General features: G+C 40.2%; 1 protein-coding gene across 5 annotated transcripts in view; it reads right to left on the reverse strand.

Moving 5' to 3' along the window:
• ACACA (acetyl-CoA carboxylase alpha) overlaps positions 1-12,048 on the reverse strand; it is a 421,319-nt gene that overhangs the window by 339,034 nt on the left and 70,237 nt on the right. For all 5 annotated transcript variants that reach the window (XR_011026314.1, XM_068269366.1, XM_068269368.1 and 2 more), the window contains exons 9-10: positions 10,654-10,764; positions 2,789-2,998 (exon numbers count right to left, since the gene is read on the reverse strand). Coding sequence is in view for 4 of the 5 variants with exons in the window: in XM_068269366.1 (XP_068125467.1) it covers positions 2,789-2,998; positions 10,654-10,764 (321 nt within the window). In the remaining variant the exon portion in view is untranslated. The remainder of the gene's footprint in view (positions 1-2,788; positions 2,999-10,653; positions 10,765-12,048) is intronic.

Raw genomic sequence — 12,048 nt, forward strand, 5'->3', positions numbered from 1 at the left:
TACTAATAAATGTAGCAGAAAATGTTTTACAGAGCATGCTGTGGCCACGAAGCAGTTCACAATCTACTGAAAACAGCTGTAAACCTCAGACAAACCTTTTTTAATTATTTGACTCGATTGCTTCACCATCGTGCTGTGATGCAATATCATAATTTTTACTAATGCATTTCCAACAAAAGAAAACTGGGGATCCCATGGATGTATGCGATTGTGGCCTGCTTGCGATTTACAACAGAAGAAAAAACACAACAATTTCCAGATAGATTTCCATGGAGTCAGCAACTCAGGTAAATAAGACCTGGGAATTCGGCCGGTGTTGAGCTTCGACCGGATTGCTCAAACGGTCCTGGACAAAACAACATAAAAGAAATACCACTGGCTTCAATGATGCTGGCATTGAGGAACAGAAACACTACATGTCACGGACTCACAGGTCCTTCATCAGGGGTACCACAATTAGGTGTTCCACAATATAAGCATCATTTGCAGCCAGTGGTGTGCTACCTTTTTCTTCTGCATTGAAGAAAAAAACAAACCAGAAAAAATTCTACTAAGGTCCTTTGGGCGCCGTCAATATGAAGTGTGAGCCTATATCTAGCAGAAAACGTGTGAAGGATGCAGCAACATCCCCCTCCCAGTAAATCTGTCAGTGTGATATGACAAGAATTATGATGTTAACAGGAGATTACAACTTTTTACAGATATTTGTAAACTTTATTCTTGCAAGTGATCCTAATCAGAGGGTCAGAAATGATCCTAATTAGGGGAGGGTGAGAAATGAGCCTAATCAGGGGAGGGTGAGAAATGATCCTAGTCAGGGGAGGGTCAGAAATGATCCTAATCAGGGGAGGGTCAGAAATGCATTAGAAGGAGTTTCTAGGAGCCCAGAATTCCTCTTTAAGATGCAAGCAGTGGTCCATGTTGATTAAATTGTGTGTTGAGTGGTTCCTCTCCTCCAGCACAAAGCGCCACAGCACTGTGCGCTGCATTATATTTTAGCCATCTGGATAGCAGTGATATCAGAGAATCACACTTGAAACAATTAATACATAATTAATTTGAACATATGGCTTTATTTATAACGGAGTTCTGTCAGCTATCTAAAAGTGAAAGGCATGTATATGTAAATCTAAAGATGGGATAAACAAGCTAAATAGACAGAGAGTACAAAAAGCAATAAACTGTCTATTCAGCATATACTGTATAGTGGTAAGAACATTTACAATAGAAGAGAATGCAAATGCACAACTTTTAACAGTCTCTAGAAAGCCACACTCATTATACTGTGCCCCACACTGTAGACGCCATGTAAAATGTTAAAAATAGGACATTAAATACCCATGAATGTATGTGTAACGTGCTCATGCATTATTCTTTGTATTTTACAGCAGCTGCAGCTGAAAATATGGCTACTCTTTCTGACATCAGCCAATGATATTACACCTTAATTAGCCAGCACCACTGCTCTGGGCAATCCTTATTTTCTCTCCTGACACTGTTCCTAAAGAGCAGAGAATTAGCAAACAGTCATCACTTGGAATTATAGGATGTGCCGTCCTGTATTTAAAGAGCGGATACAAGAGCAAGCCATTGGTCTACCCCAAGATCCCTGCTGTTAGAAGAATACAACAGAGCTAGAATAATGTGGTCTTTAGTAGGATGGTCAGTGAGATGCAAACAATTATGAGCTGATGAAAGATTATGAAAATCTTGTATACGAAATGAATGTGGCTTGAAAATGGACCAATCAAAAATCCCATACTAATGACAACATTATTCTAGCTCCACTGCATTCATCATTTGCATCTCATTGATGACACAAAGTAATTGGGCATTCAAAACTATTCATAAGGTATTGAAAAGTTTTAATATTTTAAAATGAACACAATTGGTGGAAAGTAAAGGAAAGTGAAGCATGTCTATAGGAGATTGTATTGGAGCACAATTTCCTTTTTGCTAAAACTACTCACACTGTAACATTAATAAAAGAAATACATGGGGTGCCATCTTTATTTATTTATTTTTTTTAAAAAACAACTATATTAAGTTAAAGTTGCTATTTAACAAACAGTGTCGAAACAACAGTCTGCTTGCGCAATGAATGTATGTATGTTTGGTATTCAATACAATTTTGTTGTATTGAAAAACAAAAACCACAACTGCCATCTTAATCAGAAGCTTAGGCCTTCAAAGTCAGATAAAAATGCAACATGCATACAGGCCCACACCATTAGACCACACGGGCCAGGTTATAGCTGGATGTTCATATCAGACAATGATTGATAACAGGCACCCACAGGGGCTCCACACAGCAACATTTGGATACAAGTAGTAAAGCAGGATGGCTGCTTTTCTTTATAATACCAGTATCTGTTTTCTTCTGTAGGACTCAAAGCGCTTGCGAGGCAGCCCCTAGAGCGCACACAGTAGGGTAGTAGCAGTGTTAGGGAGCCTTGCCCATACTGAACAGGTGATGGCTTACTGAACAGGAAAAGCCAAGATTTGAATCCATTTCTCCTATGTCAGAGGCAGAGCCCTTAACCATTACCCTATTTAGCCACTTTATGAACCATTGAATTATACAGAATGGCCAATTTAAAATCAAACAATGACTATTGGAGTTTAGTACAGGTAAGCATGCCTAGGGCTAACTCTGTAATACAGATCTATCTATATTATGACGCTGGGATAAAAAATGACTCTGGTGCTCTTTTGGTTTAAGGTCTGAAACTGTGGCTTTCCAGACTCACATAATAAGCATAGACATAAATAACACTTGAATATTCACCTGTTCCATTTGATCAAACACTGCAGTATTGGCAATTGATGCCGGTGCCTCTTCTATAATCTTTTGATGCCGACGCTGAACAGAGCAGTCCCGGCCAAAAAGAGAGATGGCATTTCCATACTGATCAGCAAGAATCTGTACTTCTAAGTGTCGAGACTGCTTGGCCAATCTCATTACAAAAATGGGAGACCCAGGAACTTCAGTCTGCACCTGTTATTAAAAAAAAGCACTTACATTATGTAGAATATTACATTTACAATAAATAGCAAAATGGACAAGATTGGAAAAATATCTGAAGCAAACATTAACTCTTTGTGTTCACACTACAGTATAAATCACGTCCTCTCTACCAGTGGTGGCAGAAGGACGTGAGTGTTACTCTGCAGCTTTGATGAGCGCAGTACACCTGCTACCATGTGCCTGCACTCATCACCCATAGCAACAAGCAGGTTCAAAGCAGTGTGTTCGTGGATGTGGTTTTTGGAGGAGTTATGTGTATCCACTGAGTTAACAACCCTTGGACTTTTGCTTTTTACAGATCTGCCCAGTCCCTTGAGCTTATTCATTATTATTGTTATTATGGAGTTGGTCATCAGCTTGACTGACCAGACTACTCTTCCTTCAATGTTAGTCACAAATCTTTATCCTGCTTCAGCAGCTACACCGCCATTCTGCAGCTGTGCCCCTCTGATAGTAATGAAGGCTAAGAATGCAGCAAAGTGACAGTGCACACCACAAATGCAGTGTGACCATGTTGCATTTAATAAGTGGCAAACAAGATAGCAGTACCTCGCCTCACCAAATAACCAACCACTGTTCATTTGGCCTTCTACTTCCCACCCGCACTGCATGCCAATTCTCCAGACCATCACCAATCCACTTACACCAACACACTGCGCAATGCCTTTGTGGGGAATGCACATTTCACCTATTCAAACAACTTCCTATATCCCTCCACTTGATCACCTTTCCTGCCCATCCCATACCGACGCTTCATCCATTCTACCACAGCAATATAAGCTCCCTACTATACACCCATCCTCCCCATCTCCAGCCTGTGTTATCCCTTCATTACTCTTACCACCCCCACCGTGTGAGCGTCCAGTTCACTAAACGTTTCACTATCCATTCACAATTTATGTCTCCCCACCTGGCCTACACGCCTCAGATTCCTCACCCCCAACCATGAACCCTATTGTTTGTCCACCCACAAATAGACAGATAGGTACTGCAATTACATTAACATTTCTAAAAACTTAAGGTGGCCATTAATTATACAATCTCATTTCTGATAAAAACAGTAACCGATCGCAAATGATTGCTCGTGCCCACTAACATCAAGAAAGCCTCTAACCAATTCGTTCAGATTAATGGAATCAAAATTTTTTTTGACTGATCCCCCATTAATCTGATTGGATTGTTTTCAGCTGTTCATGTGCAAAACCGATCATTTCACATCGATTACTATGGTGATCTACAATGACTGATCATCTGCAGAATTGTATAGTTAAAGCGGATCCGAGATGAAAAACTAACTATAACAAGTAACTTGTCTATATATGTTACCTAAAGTTTACACAGCATATCTATCTGCAAACAGCTTCAACAAAATATGATTATTTCTTCCTGCGATACAATGAGGGCAGCCATGTTCTGTTTGTCACAGGCTGCTATCAGCTATCAGGAGATGCTATCAGCTTGCCTCTGTGTAAATCCAGTCCCCTCTCCTCCTCCCCTCTGCCTCTGAAATCAATGGCTAGTAACACCTCCCCCACCTCCTGCCCAGACTGAGCTCCTGTAAGCCCTTGCTACTGTCTGAAAATGCCAAGGCACTGTGAAAAATGTGGGTGAGGCTTGTTTAGTTTATAGGGAATTAGAGTATTAAAAAAAAAGTATTTGGCTTGAGGAATGCCCTATAAACTATATGAAAGGAACACAATTATGCAATGAGTAAAAGTTTATCTCGGATCCACTTTAATAGGCACCTTTACTTTGGTCATATTAAAGTGTGTCTTATAATCAGTTCATGTAAGGCTTGCCAGATCACTTATATAATCAAGTCTTAAGTTATGTAAACATAAGCTGTCATTTAAAATGGAAACTGTTATTTATATCCTGGATTTCAGAGGCTGCTAGAAGCATCAAAGAAGTGTCCATCTGATACTCTCTCTGACAGGTGTGAAAAAGGGGGACACGGCAGGGAGATATTTTCCATTGACTTGACTGAACAGTATTAAAACAAAGCTCCACTAGCCATTAGTAAATGGGTTAAGATGTTTCAGTAATAGACTTTGCAAATCTCTTCCTCCAAATGACACGATTCTGTTATCAGTGTACAAAAAGGCAAAGAACGGTGGATTATTATTTATTTTTTTAAAGGCACGTTACATTTCATGCCAATAATTACATGCAGTTACTTACAGGTAGTTTGTGTTTTGATTTAAGGAATTTATCCTCTTGCCTAAATTGGTGCATAAGAGAATTTGTTGTCTTCTGTGAGAGAGTGAGGTAAGCTATTGTGAGCTATAAGCAATTGGTCTATTGTTTGACCACAGATATTTTTTATCCCAGTTAAATTACTAGACACAATGAATACAATTGTGGGTCCTTAAAATAAAAAAATAGATTAAAAAAATTGTCTGACTGCTATACACCTCACTGACCTGATAAGAATGCTGGTTCTGGGTCAGTATCAGTGTGGTCTGAACACCTGACAAGTATGATAGCAGCATCATCTCCTCTCCAGCAACTACAAGTTTAAAGGGAGCTGACAAGAGATGCACTTGTCACAAGACAGTCAGGGGATAAGGTTCCTCCCCTGCTTACTTAGTAAATAGAAGCATCATCCATTTGTCATATATCAAATTAATGGTGGGTGAACAATGTGCAGTCACATTTCCTGTCAGTGTGGTCATAGCAAAGCTTAAGGGAGAGGGATTGCTTTAGCTATTTCAGGCGTTTATTTGTAAATGCTTTACTCTTATACTTTAAAGGGACTGCGAGCAGTGCAGAAACTATGGAAAGATGCATATTATTTTAAAGCTCTCTTTCTCCTCTTTCCAATGATATATAAACCGCCGCCCTACGCCTTTTAGTTTTCGCTATTTTCGCGATTGAAATTGCCGCGGCCGCGATTTCAATCGCGAAAATAGAGAAAACTAAAAGGCGTAGGGTGACGATTTAAAATTATATCCATCTTTCCATAGTTACTTGTATTACACAGGACGACACTTTCCATAGTGTCAGCAGCTCCATTCTGCTGAATGGAGCTGCTGACTTTAGGAAAGTGTCGTCCTGTGTAATACAAGTAACTATGGAAAGATGGATATCATTTTAAATCGTCACCCTACGCCTTTTAGTTTTCTCTATTTTTGCGATTGAAATCAAGGCCGCAGCAATTTCAATCGCGAAAATAGCGAAAACTAAAAGGCGTAGGGCGGCGGTTTATATATCATTGGAAAGAGGAGAAAAAGAGCTTTAAAATGATATGCATCTTTCCATAGTTTCTGCACTGCTCAGAGTCCCTTTAAGTTGATTTGTCATATCTAAAAGCAAGAAATTTTGAATCAGGTTGATACCATTTATTGGCTAACTTACAGTGGAGGAAATAATTATTTGACCCCTCACTGATTTTGTAAGTTTGGCCAATGACAAAGAAATGAAAAGTCTCAGAACAGTATAATTTCAATGGTAGGTTTATTTTAACAGTGGCAGATAGCACATCAAAAGGAAAATCGAAAAAATAAAAGATAGCAACTGATTTGCATTTCATTGAGTGAAATAAGTTTTTGAACCCCTACCAACCATTAAGAGTTCTGGCTCCCACAGAGTGGTTAGACACTTCTACTCAATTAGTCACCCTCATTAAGGACACCTGTCTTAACTAGTCACCTGTATAAAAGACACCTGTCCACAGAATCAATCAATCAAGCAGACTCCAAACTCTCCAACATGGGAAAGACCAAAGAGCTGTCCAAGGATGTCAGAGACAAAATTGTAGACCTGCACAAGGCTGGAATGGGCTACAAAACCATTAGCAAGAAGCTGGGAGAGAAGGTGACAACTGTTGGTGCGATTGTTCGAAAATGGAAGGAGCACAAAATGACCATCAATCGACCTCACTCTGGGGTTCCACGCAAGATCTCACCTCGTGGGGTGTCAATGGTTCTGAGAAAGGTGAAAAAGCATCCTAGAACTACATGGGAGGAGTTAGTGAATGACCTCAAATTAGCAGGGACCACAGTCACCAATAAAACCATTGGAAACACATTACACCGCAATGGATTAAAATCCTGCAGGGCTCGCAAGGTCCCCCTGCTCAAGAAGGCACATGTGCAGGCCCGTCTGAAGTTTGCCAATGAACACCTGAATGATTCTGTGAGTGACTGGGAGAAGGTGCTGTGGTCTGATGAGACCAAAATAGAGCTCTTTGGCATTAACTCAACTTGCTGTGTTTAGAGGAAGAAAAATGCTGCCTATGACCCCCAAAACACGGTCCCCACCGTCAAGCATTGGGGTGGAAACATTTTGCTTTGGGGGTGTTTTTCTGCTAAGGGCACAGGACAACTTAATCGCATTAACGGGAAAATGGACGGAGCCATGTATCGTGAAATCCTGAACGACAACCTCCTTCCCTCTGCCAGGAAACTGAAAATGGGTCGTGGATGGGTGTTCCAGCACGACATTGACCCAAAACATACAGCAAAGGCAACAAAGGAGTGGCTCAAGAAGAAGCACATTAAGGTCATGGAGTGGCCTAGTCAGTCTCCGGACCTTAATCCAATAGAAAACCTATGGAGGGAGCTCAAGCTCAGAGTTGCACAGAGACAGCCTAGAAACCTTAGGGATTTAGAGATGATCTGCAAAGAGGAGTGGACCAACATTCCTCCTAAAATGTGTGCAAACTTGGTCATCAATTACAAGAAACGTTTGACCTCTGTGCTTGCAAACAAGGGTTTTTCCACTAAGTATTAAGTCTTTTATTGTTAGAGGGTTCAAAAACTTATTTCACTCAATGAAATGCAAATCAGTTGCTATCTTTTATTTAAGGCTATTTTTTCGATTTTCCTTTTGATGTGCTATCTGCCACTGTTAAAATAAACCTAGTATTGAAATGATACTGTTCTAAGACTTTTCATTTCTTTGTCATTGGACAAACTTACAAAATCAGTAAGGGGTCAAATAATTATTTCCTCCACTGTATATATAAATAAGAGTAAGCTTTCGGCTTTTGTGCCTTCGTCAGGCTGAATCCTGTATGCTAACAAGACAGCAATATAGAGTACATGCAACATCAAAGGGAATATATGTTTTTTTAGGAAACATAAATACATGTCATTATGATGCCTTAATTGAAACAAAACATCCAAACAGAGCTTTGAGAGTATCCCCTATGATGTTGCATGTATATACAGTAACTGTCTTGTAAGCAAACAGGATTCAGTCTGACGAAGGCTCAAAAGCCGAAAGCTTAGTCTAATTTAAATGTATGTCATTATGATGTCTTAATTGAAACAAAACATCCAAACAGCTTTGAGAGTATCTCCTACGATGTTGCATGTATATAGCTGTCTTGTAAGCATACAGGATTCAGTCTGACAAAGGCTCAAAAGCTGAAAGCTTACTCTTATTTATATCGAAGTTAGCCAATTAATGGTATCATCCTGATTCAAAAAACTTCTTGCTTTTACTGATGGCTAACACAGTACTATAATCTATTGTTAAATATATTGGAGTAGAGTTGGACATTTTGACTGTAATTCCAGTGTAGTGGATATTATCTGTACTGAAAACAATATGCAAAATTAATGAACACGACACTAGTTAACCTTTTGCCAGCCATTTTTACGGACACTGCGACATTATGTTATTTTGTGCCTCCCCAGCCCACCAGTGTGCCTTCCGCAACCTAATGCGGAGTGGCGCTTTATATTTACCCCATATAGACGCAGGATCGGCTATACTATTAGCCGGGTATAGCCGGCTGCAGCATCCCTGCTAATCTGTTAATAAGGCTGCACATAAGGACCTTTTTTTTTTTTAATCAAGGCAAGCGCAACATACAGCATGACAAAGCACCCGATATTATTTTTGGCACTAAAAATGCCCAGATCATTCACCAAGCTGAAGTGAAAAAGCCAAGAGTGGGCTAACTTTGCAGTGTGGGGGCTGGGGTTACATACACCCCCAATGTCACACAGGAAGAACGGGCCTTTATGCTGCACTGACACATGGTAGGGATGTAGCCTCTGGTTTGGTTTAGAAAGCCTCTGCTTATACAGTTTCTGGATCACAATGCTGCTTTATCTGTAGGATTTATAGTCGACTCTGGCAATGTTGGGCAGCCATAAAGGCAGATTTATCAAAACCAGTGCAAGGAAAATTGGAACAAATCTGGTGTAGAAATAGAACAGATGCTTAGAGCAACCAATCAGAATCCTCGATCAAAATATCTGCTCTATTTTTGCAGCAGTTTTACTTGCACTGGTTTCCATGAGTCTGACCCACAGTGTTCCTGAGGAGAGTAAAGCACATCCTATTTGGACTGATTTCTCAAATGGACTATTTTGTCTTACCTGATTATCAGTGCTTGGCTGAAGTCCTAAGAGAACTGTTTACACCATTACTCTGAACTCAGCAAGTTGTTATCTATGTTATCTATGTATGTGTTAATGGTTGGTGTGAACTGAACTCTGCATGTGCCACTTTCACACATCATTTGCTGTGCACAGCATTTTTCACTCCACATAACTGACAGCCTATCCTCACTGCCATCATGATGCTGCCTGCATGTGTCCAATACCATGCTTGCTTTTCTATTTAGACTATTACTACTCTCTACAAATAAAATCTCTCCTGATTACCTAATATATGTATACACTTTTTACTTTTAAATGTAGCAATCATAGCAATAAAACAATATAAAAACAAGAGTAGTCCAACGTCTGACTCTTCACTAAAGAACAAGCTCTTTGGGACAATGCACGTTAACACATATCATTGAAGTACTTTGTTCCACAACTCATTTTTAAACATAGACAGGATTTATAGGTAGTTATTCATATATTTTAGGCTTGGTTCACACATAAAAAAAGGTGTCCAGTTCTGTCAGTTTGCATCAGTTTTGTATGCGTTTCCAAAGATGTGTTCATAAATCTGTACATTTCTGGTCTTGTCACTTCTGTATCAGTTTTGTATGTATTGCTATAGCTGTGTTCACACATAGAAGGGGTACATGTCTGGTCCAGTCCTGTTCTGCCAGTTTTGCATGTTTCTATGGCTGTGTTCCCACATAAAAGATGTACATTTCCGTGAAACAGGTGGTTTCAGCACTCAGCACTGTGCGTGTGGTGCATGAATTGGGTGCCATTATAGCAGCAATGCTCAAGGGTAAATTTGGGTTTCCGGCACTCATTGGTATTAATTCGGATGGGGAATAGTTTTTTACACTGTCGGGAATTTCAGCAGCAGCCAGATGAGCCGTCAATCTGCCCAACTGACCGGCAGCACAAACGTACATACGCCATTTCTGGTCCAGTCAGGTAAAACGGATAGAAAACTGATGCAAACCTGACAGGACAGAACTGAACCGGAAATGTGCAGGTTTATGTGTGAACCAAGCCTTGGCAACTGTCATTTGACAAGTCTGAGAGACTTTAGCCCTGTAACACAAGCCACATATAACCAAGGCTGTATCTCCAGAGCCCTGAGCGATCGCAACAATATACTGTCCGAAGGAAAAAAGAACAGCCACAATATTAGTTGTGGACCAGACTGTGCCTGATGGGCCATATGTAACATAAGTTATAATAATCCAGTGTAAACAGCTTAGCAGTAATGCAGAGAATTTCTACACACAAGTTTACCTGACGAAAAAGGTTTGGAAAATCTTCTGCATTGTTCACTTTGCGAATACCTTTTCCTCCTCCGCCTTCTGATGCTTTTATCATTACTGGATATCCCACATGCTCTGCCGCCTGGAGGAAAAAGCATGTATGACTCGAAAAATCAGTTACAGCATGGCAGTGTAAGAATACACAGATGTTCAGGCGTTGATAAATGTAATAATAAAATGGCTGCAGTTTAAAAACGACAAAGTTAACAATGTTTAATTAAATCCTACCTAAAGCTGCAGTAATTCTGTGCCCAACCTTTACCCCAAAACTATGTCATGTAATGCTGCTTCGCACCATAGCCACACCTCTGTAAATAATGGGGTGGCAGGAGTTCACCCCAGGTATAATAAAACATCTAAAAACAGTATAAAATGAAGGGAAATGGCTTACCTCAAATAAGTCAACCGACAGCACAGTCGCTGAAGAAAACAAGGTTAACTGGGAACACTATAGAGTGATGACCAATTGTGCAGGCTATGTCCTGCTTCTTCAGATCAAATTGAGTGTCTTGATGCAGCAAGCAGGTAGCTCAGAACGCCAACTAATAAACATTGTTTACATCAGCTATAGTGCTGTTGGCTAACGTCTTTGAGGCAAGCTCTTTTTTTCTCCCTCATTTTAAATGCTTTATTATATCTGTGGCGCCTCCTCCCACCCACTTATGTCTGTACCCCCATGAGGGACAGTGTCAATAGTATAGAGCTCATTAGTATGCATTCTTTTTTTATTTTCTGGAGAGCAACCACCAGGATCCTAGGACCTACTACTGTTCTGAGTGGAGACAGACCAGTTATCTCCACAAGCGCATCACCATTGTTGCAGCACAGATTTGTGAGTGAGTATTTATGTACCACAATTATCGCATTTTTCAGATATACTACACTATATAGGGCTCCCAGTCTTTCTCCTATTTAGCCCCAATATTTGGTCCTGCCTCTTGTGAATATTGATTGTTTGATATCATGTGCAAGTTCATGAGATTTGAGGTGGATATGAATGAGGCGTGGGGATCGGGTAAGATGTCGTGTCATGTATGGAGTTCTACTACACAAAAGATGTGAATGAAATAAAAATGAAGAATTTCATATTGCTGCTTTGATTGCCTAAGCACTCAGGCATGCAGCAGGGTACAGCTAAAAGTGAAAGCTATCACCATTCTGGAGCCATGGTCAACTGCTACTGCAGACACACACTATTTGCATACAAGTGGGATGAAATGGGTTGAGCCTCTACCACTGGACAAAGGCAACTGCAAATGGTGGAGTAGATACTTTGTACCACCCTGTCTGCACATATTTTCTAATATAATTGACCATGTGGGATGGCACTGATCAGAGGGTGGTGCCCCAAATCAGTGGGCTCTAC

Source organism: Hyperolius riggenbachi, chromosome 2, assembly GCF_040937935.1.
Source record: "Hyperolius riggenbachi isolate aHypRig1 chromosome 2, aHypRig1.pri, whole genome shotgun sequence".
NCBI lineage: Eukaryota > Metazoa > Chordata > Amphibia > Anura > Hyperoliidae > Hyperolius > Hyperolius riggenbachi.